At 41.9% G+C, this 14574-nt stretch overlaps 1 protein-coding gene across 1 annotated transcript in view; it reads right to left on the minus strand.

Annotated features, from left to right (window-relative positions):
• The window catches only part of LOC131393746 (ATP-dependent translocase ABCB1-like), a 94184-nt gene that overhangs the window by 72617 nt on the left and 6993 nt on the right, over positions 1–14574 (minus strand). Inside the window, exon 4 of the mRNA XM_058524790.1 lies at positions 4790–4961. Coding sequence (XP_058380773.1) covers positions 4790–4961 — 172 coding nt within the window. The remainder of the gene's footprint in view (positions 1–4789; positions 4962–14574) is intronic.

Consider the following 14574-nt stretch of genomic DNA (forward strand, 5'->3'; position numbering starts at 1 on the left):
GTGCTTGGGACATTCAGTTGAAGAGGTCCGATTATCCCAGATGTCCAAGATACTACTGTCTCCTCTTCCGGCTTCCAGAACCTCATTCTCCTGGTTCTTCCACCACTCTGATCTCTCTTTCAATCTCATTCACTGGTTCCTCGTGCTCTCCCTCCTCCCTACATGCTGGTGTTTCCCAGAATCCCATGCACACTCTCAGGGTGACCCCAGCTACTCCCACAGCCTCAGTGACTCCCATATGTGCACTGGTTCAGCTCCCCATCATCTCTTCCTTCTACTCTAACAAGAGCCTCCTAACTGATCTTTCTACTCCAATCAGGTCTTGATATTATCACCAGATTTTATCTTGGGAAACAAAAATATGATCATCTCGCTACCATTAATAAACTTTGGTGACAGTCTACTGCATAAAGGATAAAGTCCAAGATCCATAACATGTCATATTAGTCCCTTTGCAATCCTGCCACAATACACAGATGCCAGGATAACACTTTTGAAATGTCAACCAACGATTTTCCAGATGTTCTCTTAACCTACCACACCTTTCTCCTCATTCCAGTAGCTAGGGTACTGTGCAGTCACTGTCTGGAGGGAGGGCTGCTGCAGCATAAAAGAAAATGGTGCCTAAGTTTCTCCTTGGCTTTTGTGTTCTTGAAGCCTTTGCCCTTGGGGGCTGGAGAGGAAACTAAGCATAAGAAACATTTTGCTTAAATTTCATGAGACTAAGCTCCACCCTTTTACACTAAAAATATTTTCCACCTACTGAGAAGAGATGCAATAGAGAACTGATGATGGCTTTCTTCCACCAAGCCTGTATTCACACTCCTCTCTCTATCTGGAATACATTTTACCACAATTTCCTTCTTGGAAAAGACTCTTCTTCCATGAGTGAGCTCAAATGTGACTTCCTCTCAATGGCTTACCCCAAGCAGAGTGACCCAGCTTCCTAGAGAATTCCACAGTAATTGACACACAATTCAACTCACTAACTCAAAGCTAGACTAGAAGTATGATGGTTTATATCTATCTCCGCCTCCCACTCCCACTGGTGTCAGCTCCTAGAGAACTGGACTATGCCTTACTTATCTTTCTATACTCAGTGCAGAGCCTGCTCCATCTGCTGTAACCTAGCTTGTCCCAAAGATTTACAAGTGGCTTCACAGAGCCACCACACATGCAGACCATTTATCAAAATATTCCATCCAATCGTTCTCCTATTTTGTGTGCAAGTGTCTCACATATCATAAGATTACAAAGAGATACAGTAGACCACTACCTTACTACTCAAGCAAGACTGCAAAGAAACCTACAACTAGACAGTGCCCACCACCCTGACTAAAGACTCCATATCATTTAAGAATCACATTACATTACACTTCTATCTGACCCTAATACCTCAGAATGATTAGTAATTTCACCTACTGAACACTTAAGAACAGTATGAATAAAAAGTATGTGGCATAAATACATTTGTGATTTCCTAACTGGTAAAATGAGATTATATCATAAAGTTGGTTTTCAAACCATTTTCCACAGAGCCTTCATGCTAGGCGCTGTTCCAGACACTGGAGACACAACCTAGAACGAGAGAACCTTTTTTTCTAATCTCATTACATTTCTGTGCAAGCAGGAAATCTCTTCACTTTCAGGGCCCAAACCTCATGTGACATGGTACCATTGCTGAAATATCTAAGATAGTTTTTCCCAGGAACTTCCTTTTTTTTCTTATGTCTTTCTTCCCATTTGAGAAGCTGTAATAAACAAGTAAACCAATAAATTAGCAAGATAATTTTAGAGTAATAAATCTTAATAAGTAAGTAAAGCAGTGATGCTATAGTGACTTCGGGTGGGGTTGGGGACAAAAGGTCTTTCTGAGGGAGAACTGAATGATAGGAAGCCATTACAGACACACAGATGGGGCAGGTTCTGCAGGGCCCCCAGCCAGGAAGAAGACTGGAGTGTTCATGGAACAGAAGGAAGGTCAGCGTGGTAGGCTGTACTGAAGAGGTAACGGCAATGAGATTGATGGGGCAGGAGGGGGCCATGTAGGCCAATGTAAGGAATGTGTATTTATTCCATGCTATGGGAAACCAGTGGGAGACATGCGACCTGACTTATGTTTGGAAAAGCTCACTCTGACAGTGTGTGGAGAACTGGACACAGGTGGGCAAGAATGGAAACACAGAAAGGAATTAGCAAGTTAGAGTTGCGTAGGCAAGAGATGAGATGAGGAGGGCTCTGGGCCCAGGTTGCAGCCAGGTGTATATGTGCTGGGCTATATGTGGAGTGACTTTGACACTGCTGCCAGGTGGTAGGAAAGCAGACAATCAGCAGAGATCCTGGCCTGGGCTCCTTTCCACCACTTTCAACCAAGGAAGCCTCCCCTTGAGCTGTTTTACCTGATGAGCTTCCATGACAGATGTTATTTACACTGGTGGCGGGGCAGGGGTTCTCTGATTAAAGAAGAGTTAGTAAAGCACTGACTTCACTGATCCACAAGGTCCGTTCTAGCTCAGGAACACTACAATTCCAAGTTTTCCAGTCTCCTTGTGCAGGAAGCTCCATCAACCACAAGCAGGAGAAATTTGGACCTTTGCCTCAATGATCAATCTCTCTGGCATTTGCCCAGGCTAGAGCCTGCCACTCAGTGTGGCTGGGCTTACTGCAGTGACAGAGATGACTCCAGGAGCCACGATCTCCTCATGTGTGCTGCTTTCACACCTCCGGCCTGGGGAGCTGTGCCTTGTGGCCCACCTGCCTGACACACCAATAAGCAAATCTACAGGATGGCATCTCAGGGAGAGAAAACACCAAGTGAAAAATGCTGGCATTTGCTATAATTTTAGGCAGAGTTGGAAACCACTAGTAGAGTGGAAAAAATACCAGACTGAAAGGCAGGATTCCTGGCCCAGGAACTCATCTCTGTCAACTAGCAACTAATTCTATCGTGGCCACATTGCTTCAACTTTCTGGGCACTGGTTTCTACATCTATAAGATTATGGGCCAGGGCCAGATAATTTCTAGGCTCTTTTTCACCTACAAAATTCTGTGAATCAGTCTTTCATTTATTCATCCTATTTATTAAGCACCTAGAATGCATCAAGTACTGTATATCTATTTTTTTCTTTGCTGTTTTTATAATATATTGTAGAGATTACACTGTAACTCATCTACTTTTTGCCAACTATAGCATGCATAGGAACCAAAGAATTCAGAGAGAGCACTGAGAACTTCCTTTGGTGAATGGTATAAAAGCAAGGTGCCAATTCAAAGGTGGTGCAACACCTTTTGGCAGGTCTCTTTGAAATGCCATGAGGTGCGTAATAAATGAAGGAGAATTTTACATAGCTCAAACATACCATAACATTTTCTGGCCCAGCTCATTACCTGCATTCACAAAATTGAAGTAGTCCTGCCTCAGGGTAAATAATGTGCTCTTGAGGATCACAAAGAAGGGGTTCCCAGGACCCCGGGACATGTATCAAAGGATCCATAAATACCCCAAATTGGTACGAATATTTATGTGCATGTTTCTGGGGAAAGGATTCATAGCATTCATCAGAAACTTAAAGGTCCAAAAGTTGAAGGGTCATTGTAAAAGCTGCGTGGTATCACTGTATTCTCAAGTCTATTCTTAAACAGGCATTTTCAACATTTCTACCACTTGAGCACACACCAGGTTGTAAGCCTTTGGGTAGTTTGGTTTAAGTCAATCTATTCTTATCAAAGGTGACTTTGAAGCTCAGAGCTCTCAACCAGTCCCTCCTCAATCAAGTGTGACAGCATGAGAGAGTGTGTATGTCACACCCAAATTATTTCTACAGTCCATTCACCTCCCACTCTCCTGGAGGATTGTTTTAGATCTCCTTTCTTTATCAGCCAAATGCTTTGCTTCCTACTTCTCTGAGAACATTGCAGTAATCAGAAGAAAGCTTCCACAAATTCTCTCCTCCTCATCTACCCACCTTTGGGCAGTGGCACTCAAACACTCTCTCTTCCCACTTGTTATCATGGATAAACTATCCGTGCTCCTACCTAAAGCAAATATCTCCTCTTGAGCATTAGATCCTGTCCTTTCCCAAGGATATCACTCAAGAAAATCTCTTCCCTCTCTCTGAAAGCTTTCCTTTCTCCCCGCTTTTGGATCATTTCCATTAGCATATAAAAAGGCTATTATTTCTCCCATACTAAAATACACACACACACACACACACACACACACACACACACACACAGAAAACTTCACTAGGCTCCATTTCTCCATTTTACCATCAGTTTCCAAAGAGCCCAACTTGTGACAATGTCCAAAATTAAATTTCTGGTATTTACTGCTGAAACCTACTCTCCCTCCACCTCCCTCATTTCAGTTGATGGTAACTGCATCCCGTTTATCCAGTTTCTCAGGCTAAAACTTTAGAATCATCCTGGACTCCTGTCTCTTACACCCATATCCAGTATGTCAGAGAATCTCATAACTGATTCCTACCTATCATTCAAGGTCCAGATTAGGTTCCTAGACCTCTTCCTGGAGCTTCCAGGGACATTTCTGACTTCCTAGCGCTCTCTCTTTTTCACATATCTCTGCCAGCACTTCCATTGTGCATTCTAATGCTTGTGAATATTATCTTCTCAAACTCTTTACAAATATGAAGTGTAGCTTAGACCCCTCCACCTCCCACACCACTAAACACACCACTGCATACTTAGTAAGGGCTCCATGAACATCACTCTCAGTGACCGATTTTCCCTCAAGCTTCCAACAAAATCGGTACAACAAACAACACTTACTTTGATTAGTCATGTTTGGTAAAATTGTATTTCCTGAATTTCCTGCATTTGCAAAGATATCTGTCATTTCTCCAAAAACCAGCATCAGGAGGGGGAGTCCAGCTCCATGGACGACGGCGGCCACAGTCCCCAGCAACATATACAACCTATCAAGCCAATTTGAATAGCGAAACTAAAAAAAGAGAAAATGTAGAGAAAAGGAACAATTAGTGCACTGTCATAATTGGTTTGCTCTATTTTCCAAATATATCCAAAATTCAAACATTTCTCAGACTACTACTGCTACCACGCTGGTCCAAGCTAAACTACTGCAATAGCCTAAGTAGAAATGGGCATTTTATTTTTCTATTGAGTTCTGATCTCCTTTTTCATATTGGACTCAGTCTGTCTTCTCTTCTTATATATGAGGACTGATGAGAAGGATGGGACATTCTGAGCAATTGCAGAAGTCTTTACTGGTACAATAATAGAAATATAGTAATTGTTGCTCTGATTCCAAGAATAGAAGTCACCTTTCACCTCAAATTTTTTTAATCAAGAAAAACCTCGATTGCCAAAGGCCCCTCTGAGGACAGCATTGAGGAAACATGTTTTGTTGCTTTAAGAGAGTGGCTTGGGTCAAAGATGTGTTGCATATGTTAGCATAAACGTAAAATGATTTTAATGTAATTAGGCCTCAATAGTGAGAAGGAAGAGGAAAGCAATGAGTCAGACGTATGCTTCCCAAAGAATGGATTTCCTGAGAAGATAGAATGTGGCCATAATGACTGACCAGTGCAGATCTGCCTAATCTCTTCAATCAGAGACAAGTCACAAGAAGGAAAGAAAGACTTCTCTGGACCCAAAAAGTGACAAAAAGAAGATACAGTAAGGGGAATGGGCTCAGGGCTCTGTGACAGGCCCACTTGGGAAGCAATTAATATTCTGTATAATTCAAGGAACTAGTTGAGGACCAAAAGATAAAACAAATGAAAGAAAAAAACAGAAACAGGATGAAGCCAGCTGCGGCAGTTCGTGGATAAACCCCAAGGGAGATGGTTGTCATCTGGATGCACTATGTAGATGTAGTCAGCAGGTCTGTAATCTCGGGAGGAAACTGGGTAAGAAGTCATACGTCTCGGCAGGGAGGTGTTCTAGTGGTTAAGATCTGACGCCCTCACTGCCTCAGCCCAGGTTCATTTCCTGGTCAGGAAACCACAACACTCACATCATACTGTGGCGGTTGCAAGTTGCTGTGATGCTGAAAGCTATGCCACCGGTATTTCAAATACCAGCAGGGTCACCCAGGGTGGACAGGTTTCAGCAGAGTTTTCAGACTAGACAGACTAGAAAGAAGGACCTGGCCACACACTTCTGAAAAAATTGGCCATGAAAACCCTGTGAATAGAAGAGAAGCACTGTCTGATAGAGTGCCGGGAGGTAAGAGGATGGTGTAAAAAGACTGGACAGGGTTGCACTCTGCTGTACACAGGGTCGCTAGGAGTTGGAACTGACTCAATGGCACTAACAATAACTTGGCAGGGAATATAAAACAAAACAAAGATCAAGATCAGGCAACATAAAAGACAACAGCATAAAGTAAGATTTTAGAACTTACATTTCACAAAAGAGACAGAAACCAATCCTAAAGTTAGCTAACAAGAGACTTACAGTAGTAATAAGTGGGAATAAGTATTGAATTGACAAGTGGAGAACTAAAGCAGAATAACTCTTGGCAGTAGTGAATGGCAGTCCACACGGTGGGAAAGAAAAAGTGAATGTGAGTTATTAAATTAACGAAAACAGAAGTCTGATGTAAGAAGAAAATCTAATATACTCTTAGGTATTTGCATTTAAAATTTTTCTAGCTCTTAAAAATGTCATTGAGTGAGCTTGGGTTAATGACATATATTTTCCATAATCTAAAAACATCATCCTCTTTAAAAATTAAGACCTTTAAGGAAAAATACGTTTCTGGCATTTTTTTTCATATTTCATTGAAACACAGGCTAAATTTTGCCACTATTTACTTTGTCTTACTAAGCATTCATCCACCTCCAAAAAAAACACGAATAAGGAGAAAGAGATGGGCAGAAAACATTTCTCTTCTCTTAGAGACTCTATGGAAGTGGACAAAATGTCAACTTCCTCAATAGAGGAAGAGGAGATAGTTGACATGCAAGGATTTCTTTCATCATCACCCCCATAGCACATTTTACCTCCAAAACTGATCATTGGCTGTAATAAAAACAAGCAGGCCACGAATATAAACATTTACTAAACGCTACTTAATGACTGATAAAAGCCAGAGATAAATACCAAACACATAACTCCTGCCTGCAGAGTGTTTAAAGAGAAGGAAGAAGGTAAAGCAAAAAAAGTATATGCAATAAATATTTTGCATGCTTTGACAGCAGAGTGTACAGAGTAGAGCAAACACAAAATTGAGGAAATGAATCATTGCCTCCTTTGTGGAAAAGCTTCACAAAGGAGGTGATGCTTCCTCCCAGTTTTGAAAGTTCAGCAAGTTCTTAGAAGCAAGAAGAAAGGCATTCCAGCCAGAAAAAACAGTAAGCAGAGCAGGAATGATCATAAAGTGCTTAGACAAGATTGTGATCTCCCAAGCTTGCGGTGTGAAGTGTAGAAGCAGCAAGAAAAAGCTGATTGACCAAGAAGCACTCTTCACTGAGCTGGGGCAAACTAGAAGAGGCAAGGGTTTGGGGGAAAAGGGGCCACAGAAATCTCATTTAGTCCTGTTTGATTGTCCATCCTGGTGGTGCTATCCAGGAAGTATCTGGAGAGAATTTGGAGTTTGAGGCATAGTTTTCTAACACTACCAACATAGTTTTGTAGCAGAAGTCATGGGAGTAGATAAGATCATCAAGGAAAAGAAAAAGAGTGAGTGGGATTAAGAATAATTTGGAGATGAAGTAGTGGAGACAGCATGTTGACTGTCCTTCTGATGACCTTGGGGCAAAAGGAAAAAGAGAGAGGGTGGTTACTAGAGGGAGATGCAATATCAAGGGAGGACTATTTAATGAAGTCTTACACATGTGTATAGGTAAATGAGTCACAGAGACGATTAGTGAAAATACAAGAAGGAAACGGAGATGGAGCAATATAATAGAGAATATGGAAACAACTGTTTTAGAATCTGAGGTGAGGAATCACCAATGGGTACCATAGCCATGAGATCAAACATGATATTACAAGATCCCTCAGAGTTGCAAGGGAGTAGAGATCCTGCCACAATGGAGGGATCCAATCTGTTACCAACTTAATCAAGTGATCAAACTCTGTATCATAAAAAAGCATAACACTCTAGACATGTGATGTTTCCAGATGTGATGAGACAGGAAGCACACAGCATCCCCTATGCAATTTTCTTACCAAAAATATTTAACATGAATGTATTAAAACCTTGAGACCCAACTTTCAGCATATAAGAAACGCAAGGCATGGAAGAACAAGTTAAATGATGCCATAAGGAGGCAATAAAAATAGTCCAGAAGATAAGGCACCTCACAAAACAACTGGTACAGTCTTTCCAACATGTCAATGTCATTTAAAAAGAGGAGAAAACTGTTCTCATCTCAGGAGACATAATATCCAAAGGTCGTTGTTGACTAGATCCTTTTTTTTTTTTTTTTGAAAGAGTGGCCCTGTGCTAACATCTGTTGCCAATCTTCCTCTTTTTCTTTTCTCTCCCCAAAGCCCCAGTACGTAGTTGTATATCCGAGTTGTAGAGTTGTATCTCTTCTATGTGGGATGCTGCTTCAGCATGGCTTGATGAGCGGTGAGTAGGTCTGCGCTCAAGATCTGAACCGGAGAACCCTGGGCCACCGAAGCAGAATGTGCGAACTTAACCACTAAGCCACCAGGCCGGCCCTGTAAAAGTATCTTTCATCTCAGGCTACAAGGAACGAGCTAAGTGTGAGCCCAGATACAAACAAGTTTCCAAGAATAAGGACAACGTGCAAAGAGTTCAGAACCTCATATTTATTTCTGACATGAGGCCACACTGATTTCTGGAGAGAAAGTGGTTATAAGGTTTGAGGAATGTGGTAACATAATGCTGAGTAAGACAAAAGCCTCCATGAAATGTCCTAGCTCTGTCAATTATGGGCAAGGAGACTTTGGGGGAAAAATATCTACTAATAACCTTGAGCCTCACTTTCCACATTTATAAGATGAGGAAAGTATTCATATGCACAAAAAGCCTCACATAGTTGTTGTGAGGATAAAAATGAGACTTAATAAAAGACACTTCTATTAGGCACACAATATAATAATATAAAACATAAGCAGATACTGTTATTGGTTTTGGAAGAATTTGAAAAATTTCATAAGACTCTTCAGGAGCTTACAGTGAAGGAGCAGGTAGACCAAAAAAAACCCTGTAACACATCAGGTGAGATGTAAGACAGAGGTATAGACTAACTATAATGGGAGCCCTTTAAATAGAAGGAAACAGAAAATGTTTCATTAGGTGCTGATAGGGAAGCAAGAGGGGTGAACCAGAACCACATAGAGGGAAGGTTGATCAGCACTGAAAGACAAGGGTTGGGCTTTCCAGAGCAAAGAAGTAGAAAGCACTGGCAGGTGAGTAGTTTAGGTAATATTCAGAAGCTAGAAGGTGAACATGACCTTATCATGCTGCCATGGTTGGAGAGCGAAGTTGGTGGATCCAGTCATTCATTCGTTCAACATTCAAAAGATATTTATTAAGCACCTAATAAGTGTCAAGTTTGGTTCTAGGTATTGGCAACAGCAGTGAATAAGACAAGGTATCCATCCTCATAAAGCTTACATTACATTTCACTATTATGCAAATAGTAAAAGAGAGAACAGATGCATTCAACAGTCATTCAACATCTTAAGTACCTATTAAAGTTCGAGGCACTGTTCCAGGCACTTGGAGCAGAGTAATGAAGAAAACATACAAAAACCCCTGCCCTCATGGAGCTTACAGTCAGAGAGAAGACAAACACATAAACAAGAAATTAGTGCTAAGTATTCAGAAGAAATATCACACAGGGTGACATGCCACAGTGACAGGCAGGGCCAGCTGACTCAGATTGGCTGGGCAGGGAAAGGCTCTCTGAGAAGCACCATCTGAGCTGTGACCTCAGTGATAGGAAGGATACAGTTAGCCATTTGATGATCTAGGGACACAGCATTACAGGCAAGAAGAGCAAATGCAAAGGGCCTGTGGTAGATATAAGCTTGGTGTGTCTCAAGGATCAAACAGAATTACCACTGTGGCAGAGTGAAGGAATCTTGTCTGCCATGAAATCAGAGATGAGACAGAGGTCAGATTATGTGGGTCCTTTTATAGCCACAGGAGAGAGTTTGGGTTTTACTCTAAACTTTCTATCTAAGTGTAAAGGAAGGGCATTAGAGGGGTATAAGTAAGGAATGAGGTGATTTGATGTGGCTTCTATGAGTGGAATAAATTTAGAAGAGCAGAAATGGAGGAGAGGGACTAGAAGTAAAGAGAGTGGTTGACGGAGCCAAGTCTTGACCAGGTGGGGTAGACAAAACAATGCCTTTCCCCAAGCATGTCCACATCCTACTCCCAGGAACATGCGAATATGTTTCCTTACATGGCAAAAGGGACTCTGCAGATGTTAAGGACCTTGAGATGGCGAGATTATCCTGGATTATCCAAGTGGGACCAGTGTAATCACAAGGGTCCTTAGAAGAGGGAGCCAGGGGGATCAGAGTCAGTAGTAGGAGAAATGACTGAAGTAGAGGCTGGAGTGATGCAAGGAAGAGGTCATGAGTCTAGGAATGCAGGCAGGCTCTAGAAGCTCAAAAAGGGAAGGAAAGAGATTCTCTCTTACAGCTTCTAGAAGGATCCAGCTCTGCTGGCACCTTGATTTTAGCCCAGTAAGACCTATGGCACAGAACTGTAAGGTAGTAAATTTATGTTGTTTTAAGCCACTAAGTTAGCGGTATTTTGTTACAGCAGCAATTGGAAATGAATGCACAATGTCAAAAAAAGTATAATGAAGAGGAATGGCCAAGATAGAAGGAATCAGAAATTGGGGTGGGGACTGATATATCTGAGTTTACAGTTTCATAGATGGGAGTCCCCCCAGATGATAAGCCCAAGTTCCTTGTCCACTGCATAACTTACTAAAGTAGAGCAGGGGTGAAGGTTGTTGGAACTGAAGAGGTCAAAGGATGTTGAGCCTAGGACTCATTTTATAATAAGGGTACCAGGGCTGGCCCGGTGGCGTAGTGGTTAAGTTCGCACGCTCTGCTTCAGCAGCCCGGGCTTCACAGGTTCAGATCCCAGGCATGGACCTACACACCGCTCGTCAAGCCATGCTGTGGCAGCCTCCCATATACAAAACGTGGGGGAAGACTGGCACAGATGTTACCTCAGGGCCAGTCTTCCTCAAGCAAAAAGAGTAAGATTGGCAATGCATGTTAGCTCAGAGCCAATCTTCCTCACGAAAATAATAATAATAACAATAATAATAATAAGGGTACCAAAATACGGAGAGCATGGGCGAATGAAGTAGAAGCAAACGGCAATGTCCTCCACGGAGGAGCAAAAGTAACCAGAAATCAGTAAAATACTGCTGAAAATGGACAGAAGATACTATAACTGTGCAGAATGAAACTCAACTGAGAAAGGAGTTTTGCATGAAAACAATTTGGACATGGCTGTGTGAAAGCAGAAAAATGCCAATACCATCACTGACTCCTGATATAAGGGGTTGAAGAAATCTAACTTCACAGGCCAAGGTGACACAAGAGAAAAACCAAAGGGCTGGGAGGAAAACCAGCAGACTGTGGCATCACAGAAGCAAAGAGAAGAAAGAATATGGTGGACAGTGTCAAGCACTACATAAAGGTCAAGACAGAATCAAAACATATCCACTGAATTTGGTGAGTGGTGGAGACAGAAGCCAAATGACAAAACGTTAAGAAGTGATTGCAAGGGGAAACTGAGACAGAAAGCAAAGGCAGCTCCTGTGCGTGAAGCAAGCTAGAAATGGATGGATTTAAGGACGTTAGTGAAATTAAAGACACCAATGTAAATGCCAATGGCCAGGACCCAACTGAGGGGGAGAGACTGAAAATACAGAAAAGAAAGGAAAAGAATAAGTTCCTTGAGAAGGCAGAGGATCTGGAAGCCAAAATACAAGTGAGTGATTAGTTTTAAGAACGAGATACTTCCTCTGTTGTAGTAGGAGGGAAGGAGGAGGGAATCGATCAGGTTCTGGTACCTCTGCAGACTGGGAGAGAAGAGCTGAGAAACTTCTGTTAGGTGGCTTCCATTTTGTTTGTGAAATAAAAGGAGAGGTCATCCACCAAGAGTGAGAGGAGGGGTTGGGAGTCGGGGGAAGAAGTGGAAACTTTGAAAAGAATCGAGGTTTGACATAGTCAGTGAGAAGAGGAGGAGAAGGATTTCCATGCCAGGTACACCCTGTTGTGAGATTTTCTCCAGCACCAATGAGGTGTCGGGGTTCAGGCACTAAGAAAGCAGATGGCTGATTTTGCCTGGGCTGTGTATGACAAACGAGAGGTGAAAGGAAGTTTATAGTTTGGGTGAGAGAATAACTAAAGTGATGGTCATTACTCTAAGCTGGATAAGAGAGTGAATGAAGACAGGAAGAGGCTGATGGGAAGTTGATGGGTCAATGGGCTGCAGAGCCAGAGAGAACAGTGAGCAGACTGAAAAGAGAAGAGATGGTTGGCTAATTTAAGGTGGCTGCCTGAATTGGTCACTTTGGAGGGAGAACAGTTTCAAACAACAAGAAAATCCAGGATGTGAGTATATGAGTGGGTGGCTGGGGTGAAGGGGAGGCAAAGACTATTGCAGCTGTGACGGTCAAGGAGAAGTTATTCGTAACACCATAAAAGTCACCTAAGATAGTAGGAGTGCCAGGAGTGGAAAGGGAGACACAGAGTCAGGGGGTAAAGTCTCAACGACTGAGGAATGACAGATGGGCAGAAGATAACAGCATCAAAGAACTCTTAATTCCAGGAAGGTAAAAGCTTAACCAATCAGAAACTATCATAAATGATTCAAGTTATTAAAAGCTCTGGCTCTAGACTAAGCGGATCTGGGCAAAATTGGAACTATACCTTACCTCTTTTCCATCACTTTCTCAAGACTGCTAAAAAGACTCATAGTAGAAATAAGTTAACAGGGATGGTGTGCAGAAAACAGTTTACATTTTAAGCCTGAGACTGCTGTGTAGAAAAGCCTGCATTCAAGGTTGGCCCGTGGCTGGCATCTAGAACTTGGACTTTGGGAGGGTTACTATCACCCTAACTGATAAACGTGGACAAACTGTTTGTACAATGTGCTTTATGCTGAACACCTGCCATCCGTCTGAGAGTCTGGAACTTTGGTACATGCTGTGCCTACATGATCAGCCCCCGGTAAAAACCTCGGGCACTGAATCTCCAACAACCTTGTCTGATAGCATTTCACACGTGTTGTCACAACTCACTGCTGGGGGAATTAAGTGTGACTCCACTGGGAGAGGACTTTGGGAGCTTGTGCCTGGTTTCTCCTGAACTTCTCCCTCTCTCTTTCCTTTTCCCACTGCTGATTTTGCTTTGCATCTTTTGGCTGTAACAATCATAGCCATGAGTACGACAACGTCCTGAGTCCTGTGAGTCCTCCTAGTGAATCATCAAACCTGGGGCTCTTGGAAACCCCTGACACACATGAGTTTCTGTCTTCGCTGGAAACTGTGGTTAACAAGCAACAAGCAATGCCAATAACATCAGCATTTTACCGTGAAATGTCCTGAACGTGTTCCTGTAATTATAGATTTCATATACAAATTAAATTCACAGTTTACTACACCAACTCTTCAGGAAAAAGATGTGAGGAACAGCCACATAAGTGGTACAGCTCTTCATCACAAAGGGCTTAGAACATCTTCCTTCTGTGCCACCCTGAGCACTATGATTCAGAACATGACTTTCCCAGGTTTGAATCCTGCCCCGCTGTGTATCACTGGGCAAGTTAATATGCCTGGCCTCGGTTTCTTCATCTGTAAAATTAGAATAATAATAGTATCTATCTCAAAGGGAGTTGTAAGGATCAAATGAGTTCATATATAAAGTACTTAGAACAACATGTGGCATATAGTGCTATATATTATTATTACCTCATATTCCAACTCCAGATTTTTACCTTTTGTGGCTTCAATTGTATTGATAGTATTACCTCTATATATTAGGTCTGTTAAATTTTCTAAAATATAAGACTTTTTAAAACATTTAAGCTACAAATAATAAAAACTAAACTACAAAAGACAGAAATGTTTTGGTCTCAAATGACAGAATTGAAATTAAATCTTGGGAGTAAACCCTACTCCAACATAAAAGCTTCTTTCAATGCAAGAACATAAGAATGAAATCTAAAACAAAAACTGTCACTTGGTCACTCAGGTAGTCTTTCTGAGAATGACTCAAGTGTATGTCTCACCTCCTGAAAATTCCAAAGAGAGTAGACATAGAACCAAAGGTGGAGCCAGAGCCAGAGCAGTTGTAGCCCAGGAAGATGAAGATCATATCAAATAACCAGCCAGAGGCCCCAGTAAATGCCAGGCGACTGTTTTTTCCTGCCCATATGTATTTCTATATTCAATTTATTAATATCCACTTTACAAGATAGCCTATCACTCCCGCCCCACATTTAAAAAAAGTCTGGTGTGTTATGCCTGAATTATAAAGTGTGTGCTGCAAGACTTAATTGGTTCAGTAGTCTTCTAGGTTCTAATTGCACAGTTCACCTAAGTCTGCACCCTTAGAATAAAAAGCGGGAT

This window comes from Diceros bicornis, chromosome 3 (genome assembly GCF_020826845.1).
Source record: "Diceros bicornis minor isolate mBicDic1 chromosome 3, mDicBic1.mat.cur, whole genome shotgun sequence".
Classification (NCBI taxonomy): domain Eukaryota; kingdom Metazoa; phylum Chordata; class Mammalia; order Perissodactyla; family Rhinocerotidae; genus Diceros; species Diceros bicornis.